At 29.0% G+C, this 14,027-nt stretch overlaps 2 protein-coding genes and 1 long non-coding RNA gene across 5 annotated transcripts in view; 2 read left to right on the plus strand and 1 right to left on the minus strand.

Moving 5' to 3' along the window:
- Positions 1 to 13,662, plus strand: part of LOC113784629 (uncharacterized) — a 15,081-nt gene extending 1,419 nt beyond the window's left edge. The window contains exons 2-3 of the long non-coding RNA XR_003470711.2: positions 11,514 to 12,870; positions 13,011 to 13,662. This is a non-coding gene — a long non-coding RNA (uncharacterized lncRNA). The remainder of the gene's footprint in view (positions 1 to 11,513; positions 12,871 to 13,010) is intronic.
- On the plus strand, positions 7 to 3,034 carry LOC101497509 (kinesin-like protein KIN-14I). 3 transcript variants are annotated; one of them, XR_001142951.3, is made up of 4 exons: positions 7 to 1,152; positions 1,293 to 1,483; positions 1,585 to 1,692; positions 2,698 to 3,034. XR_001142951.3 is itself a non-coding variant. In XM_004515437.4 (4 exons), the coding sequence occupies exons 2-4, from the start codon at positions 1,369 to 1,371 to the stop codon at positions 2,776 to 2,778; spliced, it is 318 nt and encodes a 105-aa protein (XP_004515494.1). In that variant the 5' UTR covers positions 7 to 1,152; positions 1,293 to 1,368; the 3' UTR covers positions 2,779 to 3,034. The 3 variants fall into 3 exon arrangements, 1 of the variants encoding a protein (XP_004515494.1); XM_004515437.4 differs by having other exon boundaries at positions 1,293 to 1,497; XR_001142950.3 differs by lacking the exon at positions 2,698 to 3,034 and having other exon boundaries at positions 1,585 to 1,907.
- On the minus strand, positions 4,146 to 5,153 carry LOC101498923 (uncharacterized). Its single transcript, XM_004515441.4, has one exon. It carries the CDS (start codon positions 5,148 to 5,150, stop codon positions 4,356 to 4,358), a length of 795 nt encoding a protein of 264 aa, XP_004515498.2. The 5' UTR covers positions 5,151 to 5,153; the 3' UTR covers positions 4,146 to 4,355.
- Positions 13,663 to 14,027: the final 365 nt, after the last annotated feature.

The raw sequence follows: 14,027 nt of genomic DNA on the forward strand, positions 1-14,027 counted from the left end.
TTACATTTCTAAAGAATAAGTTTTGGACAAATTAAGAAGTAAAGTTTGAATTCCACCCTATTTGGTTTGTGGGTATGTTAGGAATTAGGATCAGGCCTTAATTAGGAGAGATTATGTTAGGTATTGGGTTTGGCTCATTAATGTCTCTTCTAACGGATTTTCCACATAAGCATATTGTAACCAATTCTCCAATTCACCTACTTATTGTTCTAAGGCAGATTACATCAAGATGGGCCAAGGAATCAAGTTGAAAGGCCTTGTTACAATACGCATGATAGAATAGTTGTTATAAATAAGAGGGAGTTGTTTGGTTGGGAATTCAGTTTTGGGTGGTAGACTAGGCTCTCTTATTCTTAGGGAAAACACTGTTGTTTCTCATGAATACCTGTTGTTTAAAGGTTGGAGGATGATATACTATAAAAAAATTTATATTTCTTTCTAATTGAACTATGCACGGTCGCCAGTTTTCGGGCTCCCTAAATTATAGTTGAAACTGTTTGTTGTCTATTCAAGCAAGGAGAAGCTAATGCTTTAAGAGTCCTTGCAGCTCAAGTTTGTGTTCATGGAGGAACATATTGGGAATCTTGTATTTGAAGGAGGGCTTACAGATGATGATGGGGGGTTTATGATCATGGCAGGCTACAGTTATCCTAACATAGATTATTGATTATTTGAGAGAACTACACCCCCAATGCGGCAGACAGGTCGCATGCCTTTTCTAAGGAATCAAATAGTGATGGGGCCACCTTTATCGATGTTGGCCTATTTATCAGCACAAGAGTTCATAAATATAAGATGTGGAGTGATGTCTCTGTTCAGACTCCATAGGATCTGAAAGGTTAGATTGCTAATGAGGTTTGGAGTCGAAGCATGACGTAAGGAGAGAACCAAAGCAAGGAAGAGTAATGGGGAGTATTGTATACTGTAAAGCAGATAGATAGAGATAGAAAGAGGTAGTTGTGTTAGTGGAGTTGGAGTACCAGTTTGTACAGAGAAAATGGGAAATGTTATAGATTATAGAATCAATATGCTTCTTTCTTGAATTGGTAACATTGTCGTTTTCAGTTGCTTCTGTGGTTGAAGATGTGCTTCAACAACACGGTACTCGCCTCAAATATCTTGATTTGGAATCTAGAAAAGTGGAATAAGCTGGTAATTTCCTAGGAATAATCAGTTTTCAGTTTTTTTTCATTAATGTCTCAAATTATCATCCTTTTCTATATGATATTGATTTTAATGAAGGTTGATATTTGTCAATATTATATTAAAAAGATATTTGGAATTTGTATCAGCTATTTTGAGACTGAAAAATAAATTCTATAAAATGAAACATTTAGAAGATATGAAGCAGCATGGTGGTTGAGAAAAATGGTTGGAGTTGTTGCAGCTAAACATTTACCCGTAGAGACTTATAAGGAAGAGTTTAGGCTTTGTTTGAGGAGTGGGATCATTCTTTGTAATGTTCTTAACAAAGTTCAACTAGGTGATGTATTCAATGTCAGTTTGGATGTTCCTTATTTTATTTACTCTATGTTTTTGGTTATTATTTGTTTAGTTATGTAAATTATGTATTATTCTTTATAGGTTGGAGAGTCATTATCAGCATTTCAGTATTTTGAAAACGTTAGAAACTTTCTGGTGGCTGTTCAGGAAATTAGAATTCCTACATTTGAAGAATTTGATATGGAACAAGTATGTAAAGGATCATATGTTTAATACTGTTAGAATTTCAAGATTATTAGAATTTATGAATTAAGTATTGCATTTAACTTAAGGTATGTTTGACGTATTTTCTATATGTAAGTCCCTAAAATTGGTCCATTGCTTGCAATTGCATATTCATTTACCCTGCACATTGTATACCCCCATCTCTTATTAATATTTATTTGTTTACTTCCCTAGTTCTACCCACTGTATTAATATTATACCTCTCACCTCATCAAATGTAAGGATGGATCAAAAGCCTTCTCCATTGACCGTCTTAACGATAATTTCTGTGATTGCCCTGATGGCACTGATGAACCTGCTATGTATGCTATCATATTGTAGTATCAAATATTTTTTAAATTTTATGAAAATTTTCAGATTGAATCTACTCAATAATAAATAGTATTAAATAGATGTTTGAATCAATGAAGTTCAATGTCTATAGCTTGTCCAGTAGGGAAGTTTTATTGCAGAAACATAGGAAGGAAGCCACAATTCATAGTTTCTTAAAATGTTAATGATCGTTACTGTGGTCAACAGTTTCTTCTTTAACTTTTTTCAAACAGCTTTGAGGGCAATCGCTGCCCATAAAGAGTTCAATTTTAGGAAACGGACTAAAGCTTCATCACAATTTAGGTTATAGTTGACTCTTGTAGGATTATGACCATTTGTTAAGGACATATGCATTCAATGTTTAAATTCTCTCTCAAAAATTTCAAGCTCGCTAGCAATGCTACAAGTCTTCCTCATATTATAAGAGGCTGAAGAAAGGTTCAATTCTAACACAATGCCGATAGAGATGGTGTGTAGCCAGAAAAGAACTTAGGAACCTGAAAATAGAAAGTTCCAAACTTAGGAACCTCATATATAAAAATTAAGTTGCTTCTATATGACTCATCAATTAATATTTAAGCAGTCTCATTTTTTATTTATTTATGATTTTTGTGTTTCTCTCTACTCTCAGTTGATATCTGTTTCCATTTGCTTTAGGCTGTAAGAAAAATTGACGCACATAAAGAAGGGAATGATAAACTTGAAAAACGAGTGGAGGAACTCATGTGGGGCCTCTAACTAGAAAAAAGTTTAAGGGTGAGATATATTTTTTTGTAGTTAGATAAAATATCGAGGATATTATTGTTCTTTTATTTTTCACAATCACGCCTCAAATATTGTAGGAATAGATCAATTCTTTATTATATTTATTTAGTTTTTAGTGACAGATAATACCATAGAAATAGATAGGTTTTTTATTTATATTTATCTAGTTTTTAGTGAAAGACAATACCGTAGAAATATATCAATTCTTTATTTATATTTATTTATATTTATTTAGTTTTTAGTGACAGTCATTATTCTAGATACAAATCGAAAACATTTAGTGATAGTTCCAAAGGCATAGTTAAACGCCTCTTTTAAGTTGACAGTAGATCCGATTGTCAATTTGACATGTACGGGTGGGTACATTTGGTTTTTAAATAAAATGAATTTTTAAAAAAAAATTATATTTTATCGTTTAAATATTGAAATAATTGAGTATTTTCTATTAATGTCAATAAAATATATTTTTTTTTTAGATTTTTTATTGCTCATAATTGTCAAATGTTGAATATTTATTACGATCGAATATAAATTTTTTTTATAATGGTTATAAACAATGAAATGATATTTTTTGGTATGAAATGATCTTTCTTAAACTATAAAAGCTGGCAATAACCATTTTATTTGTAAAAATAATTGTTAATGTAAGAAAGAAAAAAAAAATAGTAAAACTCTTCAACTAGATAATGTTATGTAAAGAAGCTCGCTTGTATTTGACTTAGTCTTTAAATTAGTGAATGTTTCTCTGAAAAGATTACTGCATTTGAATTGGTTCTTAAATTATGTTTCAATATCAAAATAATATTCCCATAAAAAAATATTTATTTTTAATAATTTCAACAAAAAATAACGAGAATCTAGGATTTAATTATATACATATTTAGTGTACAAAGTTGTTACGTTATCTGTCAATCACATTTATTAGATGTGTTTGATTTTTTTCATAACTAGCTCTAAAATCATGTCTATAAATATTGTGATGTGATGATAATGTAAAATTTTCTAAATTGGCTCTGCACGAAATTATTTTTTACTAAGACAATGTATAACAAATAAATTTAATATAAAATATAAAATAAATAAATGAAAAATGTTATTTATTTCATTAATTATGTTATTTTTAAACCATCAATATTATCTTTAAAAAATAAGCAACAGGTTATCGATAGTCAACATACTTAGAAAAAAAAATTGAATTTAAGTTACTTCTAACTATTTTAAATTTTGTAACAAAGTTAGATCATTCTAACGAAAAGTTTAAAAAAAAAATAAGATTTAACATTAAACACAATTGTAATTGATATTAAACTTTAAACACACATGTAATAAAGAGAGAAAAGTAGCAAAATCATGTTTTGTATTGCCAATTAGACAGAAATACAAGAATAAGAACAATATGTTTTGTATTGCCAATTGGACACAAATACAAGAATAAGAACAATAACAATATGTTGTGAAAATTGACAAAATATCTAGTATATACATAGCAGTGTTAATACTAAAGTGACGATGGCAACATGCAAAAGAAACGGGTTGTTGTCTTGCATATCTTATCTTGACCTTTTGGTTTGGAAGAAGTCTTTCATCTCATGAGCATGTTCATCCCTTTTTCTCTTGTTTATTTTTCTTTCCTCAAGGTCCCAATCTTTTTTGAGAGACTTCCATTTGTTTTCAAAATATTCACTAAACTTTAACGCAATTTTATGAACCTCATTTCTAGGAGGATATAATAACATTCTTTGAGAGAATACAAATCTGATGTCAGTAGCAAATTCATCGGGTGTTGAATAGAATTGCAATTTAGATTCAATATTCTTCAAACCCATAGTCTTCAATTTAGACTTGTTCTCTAAATTATCCTTGTCATGAAAAGCCTTCAAGAACTTGAGATCAATAGGGTCTTTTAGAGGCCAGCTATCTCTTCCAATCAAAATCCTCTTCAAAATCACCCAACATTGCATCTTCTTGTAATGTTGCATCGGCTTCTTTCTCTTTTCATTCATGATCTCACCGCCATCAGTCTTCAAGCAACAATTTTCGGTTCTTGGGTTTCTTGTTTCATTGATAATCTTCTTGGAACAAGAATCCTTCATTACTTGCACACCAACTTCTTTAGACAAGATGGGTTTTGAATCTTTGACAGAATCGGTTGTTGTGTTGTTGTTTTGTTGAGACATAATAGCTGTTGAATCTTTAGCGTCAAGCCAGAAACATGTAACAATTGGCTTGGAATGTTCCATCTTAATATCTCCTTGAGAATGATTCTTTTGAGAAGAAAACTTGATTATAAGTCGCTTACGAGGTTGTTTAGTATTCTCCAAATTCATTACCGATAAAGAACTCATTGTGTTATGTGTATGGAGAACAAACAAAAGAAAATGGAACAAGAATAACAATGTTCAATTCAATTCACTATATGTTTGGAGTGTGTTGGCTCTGTTTTTATAAGGTTAATAATCAAATCAAATCTTCAAAACCGAAAAAATCAAATCTTTTTTTTTACCGTTGACTACTAAATCTTTTTCGCATGCATTTAATTTTTTTTAGTTCTGTTGCATTTAATTTCTTTATATTTTTTTAGTTCTGTTGCATTTAATTTCAATTCATAATAAATTATTCATGAAAATTTGAGTTTTAAAATTAAAATAATTTCTTTTGTTAAATTCTATTTATCTATTATGTGAACTTCAGATATTAAGACTCTATTTACTTAAAATTGGAGATTTCAAAAAAAATTATATACCCAAAAACCAACCAAAATTATATGTCTGCTGCCCCATTTTTATAAATATGGAAAAAAAATTCAAATTTTTTAACCCCATTTATATAAATGTGGAAAAAAAATTCAAACTTTTTAAAATGTTACAAAAATCTGGTATTCTAGTGTTTTAAAAAGTGAAAACTTTAAAATTAAATTTCGTCTCTAATTTTTTATTTTATTTTATTTTTATTTTAGAGTCAGCGTTTACTTAAGCTACACTAAGACTAACACTAACGAAACTTTCTAATTTAAAAAATTCAGAACATTAAAACCTACACTTCTCCGCTTTGTTTTTATTAAGATTTAAGGTTTGTTTAGCTTACATTAAGACTAATGCTAAAATTTTACATTTTGTTTCTTTTTTAAATGTGAATAAATTATGTTTCAAATTTTTAAGGGGTAAAAAATTTGGACCATCTTTATAATCTCAACTCTTGTTTTAAATACTATAAGTCTGTTCTTAGAAATTTCCGAAGTATAAAAGTTAAGAGTCTGCTGACAAATAAGTTAACTTATTAAATCATATTAAAAAAATATTTATTTGTTAATCATTATAAGTTTATAATTATTTTACTAACTTAAAGCATTTTTTTAATATGTTACCTCAACTAGCTTTTTAATTTGTAATTTATCATTATTTTTAATTAATTTTACTTTTATTATTTTAACAAAAAAATCCCTTTTTATCCTTTATAATTTAGTTGTTATAATTTTATTTATTTAAATAAAAAGAGAAGGGATAAATTATTATTAATCAAAGTGTAAATATTCGTCATTTTACAACTTTCTGAGATGAGATTTGACATTTGTCTCCTAAACTCTTACCGGGAATTTATTTATTTATTACAATTTAAAAAAAAATAAAATAGGTGTTTGTTTTAATTATATCAATGTTCAATGTATAAAAGAGAATGGACACTTAATCAAATAATAGCTCAAATAATTAATAAACTTTGGTTAAAGATAAATTATTAAAAAATATCTGAATTCAACCGAAGGTGAGGAGGGAAATTCAGCTTGGTGTTTTTAATTTTTTTTCTTCTTTTTTAACATTTTTTTATTTTATTTTTAGGATTTTTGGATTAAATATAAAGGCATAATGTTAATAATACCTCCTAGTTAAAATAACCGATTTTTTTCTTAAATTCTAAAAAAAGAAAGAAAGAAAAAACTATTATAGTTGGTAACGATTGAGTAACACAGGTGGACCCTATAAATTGGAGATCATATTAGGAGCTCCCTGTTAACATATATTTGTTGAATTTCTTTAAAATAAAATTTTAGATAATAAAAATTAATGTAATAATAATAAAAATATATATATATATATATCAAACTAATAAACTTTTATATTACTGTATAATTTTATCAATTCCTAAACTTTTGTATTAAATTGCAAAATCTCAATTCCATGGCAATGATAAAAAAAAAAGGATAATGTTAACTTTACTTACAATTTATATCATTTGTCATTGTGACTATTCTCAATCACACTAACTCATCACAAATTTATAGCATCACTATCATTAACCATACATCATCACATACACTTATCACAAATTTATAACATCATTATTATTAATTATACATCATCATAATTACATTAACTTATCAAAATGAATTTACTTTTTATTATCACATCACATAGACACGTCTAATCAAACATATACATAAAATTCATGCGACATCCAATATCACAATAATAGCAAATATCTCACATTTAATAAAAATAAATCAAATACCACACATTCAACGGAGTTAAATCAATTAACACGTTATAAATATTTCTATTCCATATTTTAATCTCACAATTATCATATTTTTACATTAATCAATTTATCACTCAAAGGGATATTGCCGTACGTAGCGAGCCCCGGATGAATCGTTGGGAAATACGGTTTTCCCGTTCAGCTCACAATATATTATACTCATTAATTCAAATGCTCTCTCACCCCTTACCTTATTTCGACGCTTTCACACACGAATAGGATTCCACGAGCAAACAACATTTGTTCATTGACTTTTTGTCCATCAATTGATCTAACTCGACAATTTATGGGTAAACATTAAAAGTAAATTATGAGAAGATACTCTAAAAACTAAATTCGAAATTCGGTCGAGGAAAATCACCATGAATCAGAAAACAAATCAGTGGATAATATAGCCACTTTTCACACTGACGTTTTGGCGTTGGTTTCACTCAAATCGGACATACGGTGAAGGAGAACGATGCAAAATAACGAATTCTACAAACGGAGAAATAAAATATTTTATAGAGAAATTGGGGTTGTTAAATATATGGAAAATCGTGTTTAATTGACTAGTTAATTGAGTAAAATAACATACTGAATTTGGACAAAAACAGAGAAACTTTTCTGGAACAGTTGTCGATCACCGGTGTCAATTTTCTTCTAATTTTGTTCCAATTCCCCTTGGGAGCAGCAGCTGTCGTGTCGTATCTTTCTCTTCCTCTATTTTTTGGTTTGGTTTTATTCTTTAATTAGGTTTTACTTGGCTTATCCCATGAAACACATTTAATCTTTTTTTTTTAATAAAACCAAAAATTTCCAAAGTTATTTTTCTTAACAAAATTTAATTACTAATATTTCAAAAATAATACTTGATAAATTAGAGAAATTAAAATAATTAACCTTTTAAAAAAATACATATTAATTAACCTTTCCAACTCAAACTCTCATATTCAAATTAATCACTATAATTATACTTATTTTTCAAAATACTCACGTTATAATAATATATCATTAGAGAATAGTCAAAATTATAAAATAAATAAATATAAAATCAACACTTTATATTAATTACTAAATCATACTATATATATATATATATATATATATATATAATCACAATATCATAATAAATATATAAAAATAAAGAAAATCAAACACAATATTATCACTATCTCAAGATAATAATTTATAAAATAAATAATTAAAATAAAATATATTTTGAATTAAATAAATATAATTAAGTACACATTTAATATTAGTCAAACGCATAAAAGAATGTTATATTAATTGGGTGCGCGAATATACACGTAAAATCACATAAATGCTTATTCTTCAAAATATTGGACTAAAATACTATTGCTTTTAAAAAAATATATAATATAATAAAATAAATTTTATTATTTATATCGCTCATTTAATATAATGTATATCAAACTAGCACATCATAGAAAACATCCATATAACGAAAGTTAATCACAAAATTTATTAATATATATTTTATAATAATTTTAACATCAAATTAATTATTTAAAATCCTATTTAATTAATCAAATAGTTTATTATAAAATTTAGGGTGTTATAGGATCTGCAAATGTCTTTACATACTTAACCTTGCTTGTATACTAAACTGTATTGATTTAAATTTTGTTTGACATTGATCTCTGCTTGACATTCCTTCTAACTCTCAACTATTAATAACATTGAATGACGGATCTTTGTTAATAGTTTTAAAGAGAAATTGATAATTGAGAAAATATATAAGAATTCGTATAAAACTAGAACTTGAGGTATCGATATTACAAGTAAAACTATGACCCTATGTTTATTTTGCATTAATTTAAAATTCTCATTATAATTTTTATGTTATCGTTGCGATTTCATTATCGTGAATCAACAATAATTTTAATTAGTCTAAATAATATAAAATCTTGAATAGTTTGATAGTTGTTAAATTAATCACTATGGATAAGATAATAATATGTATTACTACTTGGCAAGTCCGTACACTTATGGAATTTTGTGCAACTAGAGAGAGAAAAAATGACAAACACTTTGGAAACTGCAAAGTGCTTGGAGTTAGAGTAAAACATCTCAAATTTTAGTGCAAAAAATCAAACTCTTTGAGGGTTTTGTTTATTTTCCCTTGATTGATGAACACTTCTATTACTTTCGACAAGTCAATGAATAATTAAGCTCTCTCCTAAGGTGGTTGTTGTTTATTTCAATTAAATTATTTTATTATTTTATTTACAGGATGACATACCTTTGCATGCTTTAATCAATCAATTCAGACCAACTACAATTTAATGGTAGATATATAGGATAATTGAGATTAGGATTATTGTTTGATGAAACATAGGTATTAATCATTCAATCATTCAACCTCTTGGTTTTTTATGTTTTCTCTTAATTATATTTTTTGTATGATGAAACATAGATATTAATTCAATCACACAACCTCTGATAATTCTTTATGCAAATGTTCTTTCATCTTTGACCTTGCTCGTACCCTAAACTATATTGATCTAAATCTTATTTATGTGTTAATCTATTTCTTGCATGATCACTACAAAAAAACAAAATCTATTCTGCCACTCAGATTTTGTGATGATTTTTTATCTGTCACTAATGCTACTTTTAGCTACAATTAGAGTGTCACTGTTTTTAAAATTATTATACTCTTTTATAAATAAAAAAAATAAATGCATAAAAAATGTAGGTTTTGCCCGTTTGGTCTTGTACAATGAAAATGCAACTACACATCGCCTTCGAAAAACACTTAGAAACCTTTTCTTTTTCTTTGCATTTCTAAAACTCTTTTCTCTCTACTGTCTTAACAAACCCTAATCCCCAAAAACCGTAAATTTTATTTTAAACAACCCTAAATTCATCTCTCTCGTTTCACTTCGCGATTTGCAGTAGCAAGTAAGTTGTATTCTCTTTCCGAATCATTTTAGTTTGCGATTTCAATTTTTATTTTGGTAATCTTACTTGTTAAGTGTCATTACTTTGCGATTTGTTGAATGAGGTTTCATCTCTCTCGTTTCACTTCGCGATTTGCAGTAGCAAGTAAGTTGTATTCTCTTTCCGAATCATTTTAGTTTGCGATTTCAATTTTTATTTTGGTAATCTTACTTGTTAAGTGTCATTACTTTGCGATTTGTTGAATGAGGTTTCATCTCTCTCGTTTCTCACGGTTTGCAATAGCAAGTAAGTTCTATTCTCTATCCAAATCATTTTATTTTGTGATTTCAATTTTTATTTTGGTACTCTTGCTTGTTAAGTGTCATTCATTCGCGATTTACTAAATGAAGTTGTGGGTTTACAATTTGTTCTAATTTTGAGCTGATATGAGTGCTAATCTAAAATTTCAATTTACAATGCTTTAATTTCAGTTCAATAATTATTTGACCCTCTTCTTTTGTTCTCACTTTCTAACTGATTTTTAATTTATTTTCTCTTAAGTACACAATAAGGAATTGGGAAAAAAGTAAAATAGCATAAAATTGGTAAATAGATATTCAGTGGAGCTTAAATTTGCTTGATAGGCCAGTCGGTAGTTAGGTAATTTCGCAGTGTCTCCGTTGTGTTGTAATCCTTGATATTAATTGATATACATAATCGGTCTAAAGAGTTTTTAAACTTTCAGGCATCACAACTTTTAGATCATTATTGCGTCCATATTTGGATTGCACCGACTTTGTTGTGTGCCACTATGATTTTGTTAAATTACAATGTGGTGTTACCGTCACTTTTAAAATTTACTGTCAATTTAAACATGCACTTGGCCTCGATTGTGGTGGCAGTTACAAAGACATTAATTTAAAACTTTGATGTTGGAATTTGGGATGATTTTTAAAGCTATGCTATTTTACTACTTTTAAGTGATTTTGTAGTTACTTTTAGAGATTTGCTTGATAGGCCAGTCGGTAGTTAGGTAATTTCGGATTATCTCCGTTGTGTTGTAATCCTTGATATTAATTGATATACATAATCGGTCTAAAGAGTTTTTAAACTTTCAGGCATCACAACTTTTAGATCATTATTGCGTCCATATTTGGATTGCACCGACTTTGTTGTGTGCCACTATGATTTTGTTAAATTACAATGTTCTTGTAATTATTTTGGATTTAGACATTGGTTGGCTTGGCTTTCCTGTTAGCTAATACATGATTTGTTAATTGCTTCCTTTTCAGTGGAGCTGGAGCTCACTTGTTCAAGTCTTGCGCAACATATATATAAATCGCTCAATTATTCTTACACACGAGTACCTACCTTTGATTAAATTAATTTAAGATATCTCTATCCTTGCCGTGAACATTAAAGACGAGAAAAATTTCGTTTTGAATATGGCATCGCTATTTTGGTAGCGATGTTACATTTCTAAAGAATAAGTTTTGGACAAATTAAGAAGTAAAGTTTGAATTCCACCCTATTTGGTTTGTAGGTATGTTAGGAATTAGGATCAGGCCTTAATTAGGAGAGATTATGTTAGGTATTGGGTTTGGCTCATTAATGTCTCTTCTAACGGATTTTCCACATAAGCATATTGTAACCAATTCTCCAATTCACCTACTTATTGTTCTAAGGCAGATTACATCAAGATGGGCCAAGGAATCAAGTTGAAAGGCCTTGTTACAATACGCGTGATAAAATAGTTGATATAAACAAGAGGGAGTGTTTTGTCCTGGAAGCTAGAGGGAGTTGTTTGGTTGGGAATTCAGTTTTGGGTGGTAGACTAGGTTCTCTTATTCTTAGGGAAAACACTGTTGTTTCTCATGAATACCTGTTGTTTAAAAGTTGGAGGATGATACACTATAAAAAAATTTATATTTCTTTCTAATTGAACTATGCACGGTCGCCAGTTTTCGGGCTCCCTAAATGATAGTTGAAACTGTTTGTTGTCTATTCAAGCAAGGAGAAGCTAATGCTTTAAGAGTCCTTGCAGCTCAAGTTTGTGTTCATGGAGGAACATATTGGGAATCTTGTATTTGAAGGAGGGCTTACAGATGATGATGGGGGGTTTATGATCATGGCAGGCTACAGTTATCCTAACATAGATTATTGATTATTTGAGAGAACTACACCCCCAATGCGGCAGACAGGTCACATGCCTTTTCTAAGGAATCAAATAGTGATGGGGCCACCTTTATCGATGTTGGCCTATTTATAAGCACAAGAGTTCATAAATATAAGATGTGGAGTGATGTCTCTGTTCAGACCCTATAGGATCTGAAAGGTTAGATTGATAATGAGGTTTGGAATCGAAGCATGACGTAAGGAGAGAACCAAAGCAAGGAAGAATAGTGGGGAGTATTGTATACTGTAAAGCGGATAGATAGAGATAGAAAGAGGTATTTGTGTTAGTGGAGTTGGAGTACCAGTTTGTACAGAGAAAATGGGAAAAGATATAGATTATAGAATCAATATGCTTCTTTCTTGAATTGGTAACATTGTCGTTTTCAGTTGCTTCTGTGGTTGAAGATGTGCTTCAACAACACGGTACTCGCCTCAAAGATCTTGATTTGGAATCTAGAAAGGTGGAATAAGCTGGTAATTTCCTGGGAACAATCAGTTTTCAGTTTTTTTTCATTAATGTCTCAAATTATCATCCTTTTCTATATGATATTGATTTTAATGAAGGTTGATATTTGTCAATATTATATTAAAAAGATATTTGGATTTTGTATCAGCTATTTTGAGACTGAAAAATAAATTATATAAAATGCAACATTTAGAAGATATGAAGCAGCATGGTGGTTGAGAAAAAATGGTTGGAGTTGTTGCAGCTAAATATTTACCCGTAGAGACTTCTAAGGAAGAGTTTAGGCTTTGTTTGTGGAGTGGAATCATTCTTTGTAATGTTCTTAACAAAGTTCAACTAGGTGATGTATTCAACGTCAGTTTGGATGTTCCTTATTTTATCTACTCTATGTTTTTAGTTATTATTTGTTTAGTTATGTAAATTATGTATTATTCTTTATAGGTGTTAGTAAAGTTTCTTGTTTTTAGTGATATGGTAATTGGATTTTCTGAGTTTAAGAACAAAGCTTAATAAAAATTGCAGTAAGTAAATGAACACTTTAAGATTTATCCTGGTTCCCCTTATAACCAAGGGTACGTCCAGTCCTCTTGCACACCACAAGAGATTAATCCAATACTTGTCAGAAAATGTACAACTCCCACCCTGGGATTCTTGCTACAAAACTTCTAACAATACTTCTAAGATAGCACACCACTATCTTAGATTAAGCTATCTTGTACAAATGATACAATAAGGTTTGAATGAGTCTAAGATGTGGTATATTGATAAACAACTCAATAGCAATTCAAGTACTTGAGAACTTTTAGAATGATATGAAAATCTAATGCAAGTACTTATAAAAAAATTGAAATCATTGCTCCCCCGTAATAGGTTCATACTCCCCCGTTGTATGTGATGATTTGAAAAAAATTGTTTTTGAGTACCTACAAGGTTTGAAATGCATCAACAGTACCAAATTTTCTCCCGCTTTTGACATGATCAAAAAGAAGAAAAAAAAGAAAAAGAGACATACAAGTTCCGAGTATTATCATACACAAACGGCATATAAGGTAACAAGGAGAATAACATAAATGGAAATTAAGTCAGAATATCATAAAAGTTAATACATAACATGTCCCGAAAAGAGCAATACAGAATACACCATAATTAAAAAGACAAAGGAGTT

The sequence above is a fragment of the Cicer arietinum genome, chromosome 3 (genome assembly GCF_000331145.2).
Source record: "Cicer arietinum cultivar CDC Frontier isolate Library 1 chromosome 3, Cicar.CDCFrontier_v2.0, whole genome shotgun sequence".
NCBI classification, from domain to species: domain Eukaryota; kingdom Viridiplantae; phylum Streptophyta; class Magnoliopsida; order Fabales; family Fabaceae; genus Cicer; species Cicer arietinum.

Bases quoted from the DNA above. Each gene is read 5' to 3' on its own strand.
- LOC101497509 (XM_004515437.4), top strand. From the start codon at position 1,369: ATGGTTGGAGTTGTTGCAGCTAAACATTTACCCGTAGAGACTTATAAG. The intron at 1,498-1,584 runs GTCAGTTTGGAT...TATTCTTTATAG, and splicing joins AACTAGGTGATGTATTCAAT to GTTGGAGAGTCATTATCAGC. The intron at 1,693-2,697 runs GTATGTAAAGGA...CATTTGCTTTAG, and splicing joins AAGAATTTGATATGGAACAA to GCTGTAAGAAAAATTGACGC.
- LOC101498923 (XM_004515441.4), bottom strand. From the start codon at position 5,150: ATGAGTTCTTTATCGGTAATGAATTTGGAGAATACTAAACAACCTCGT.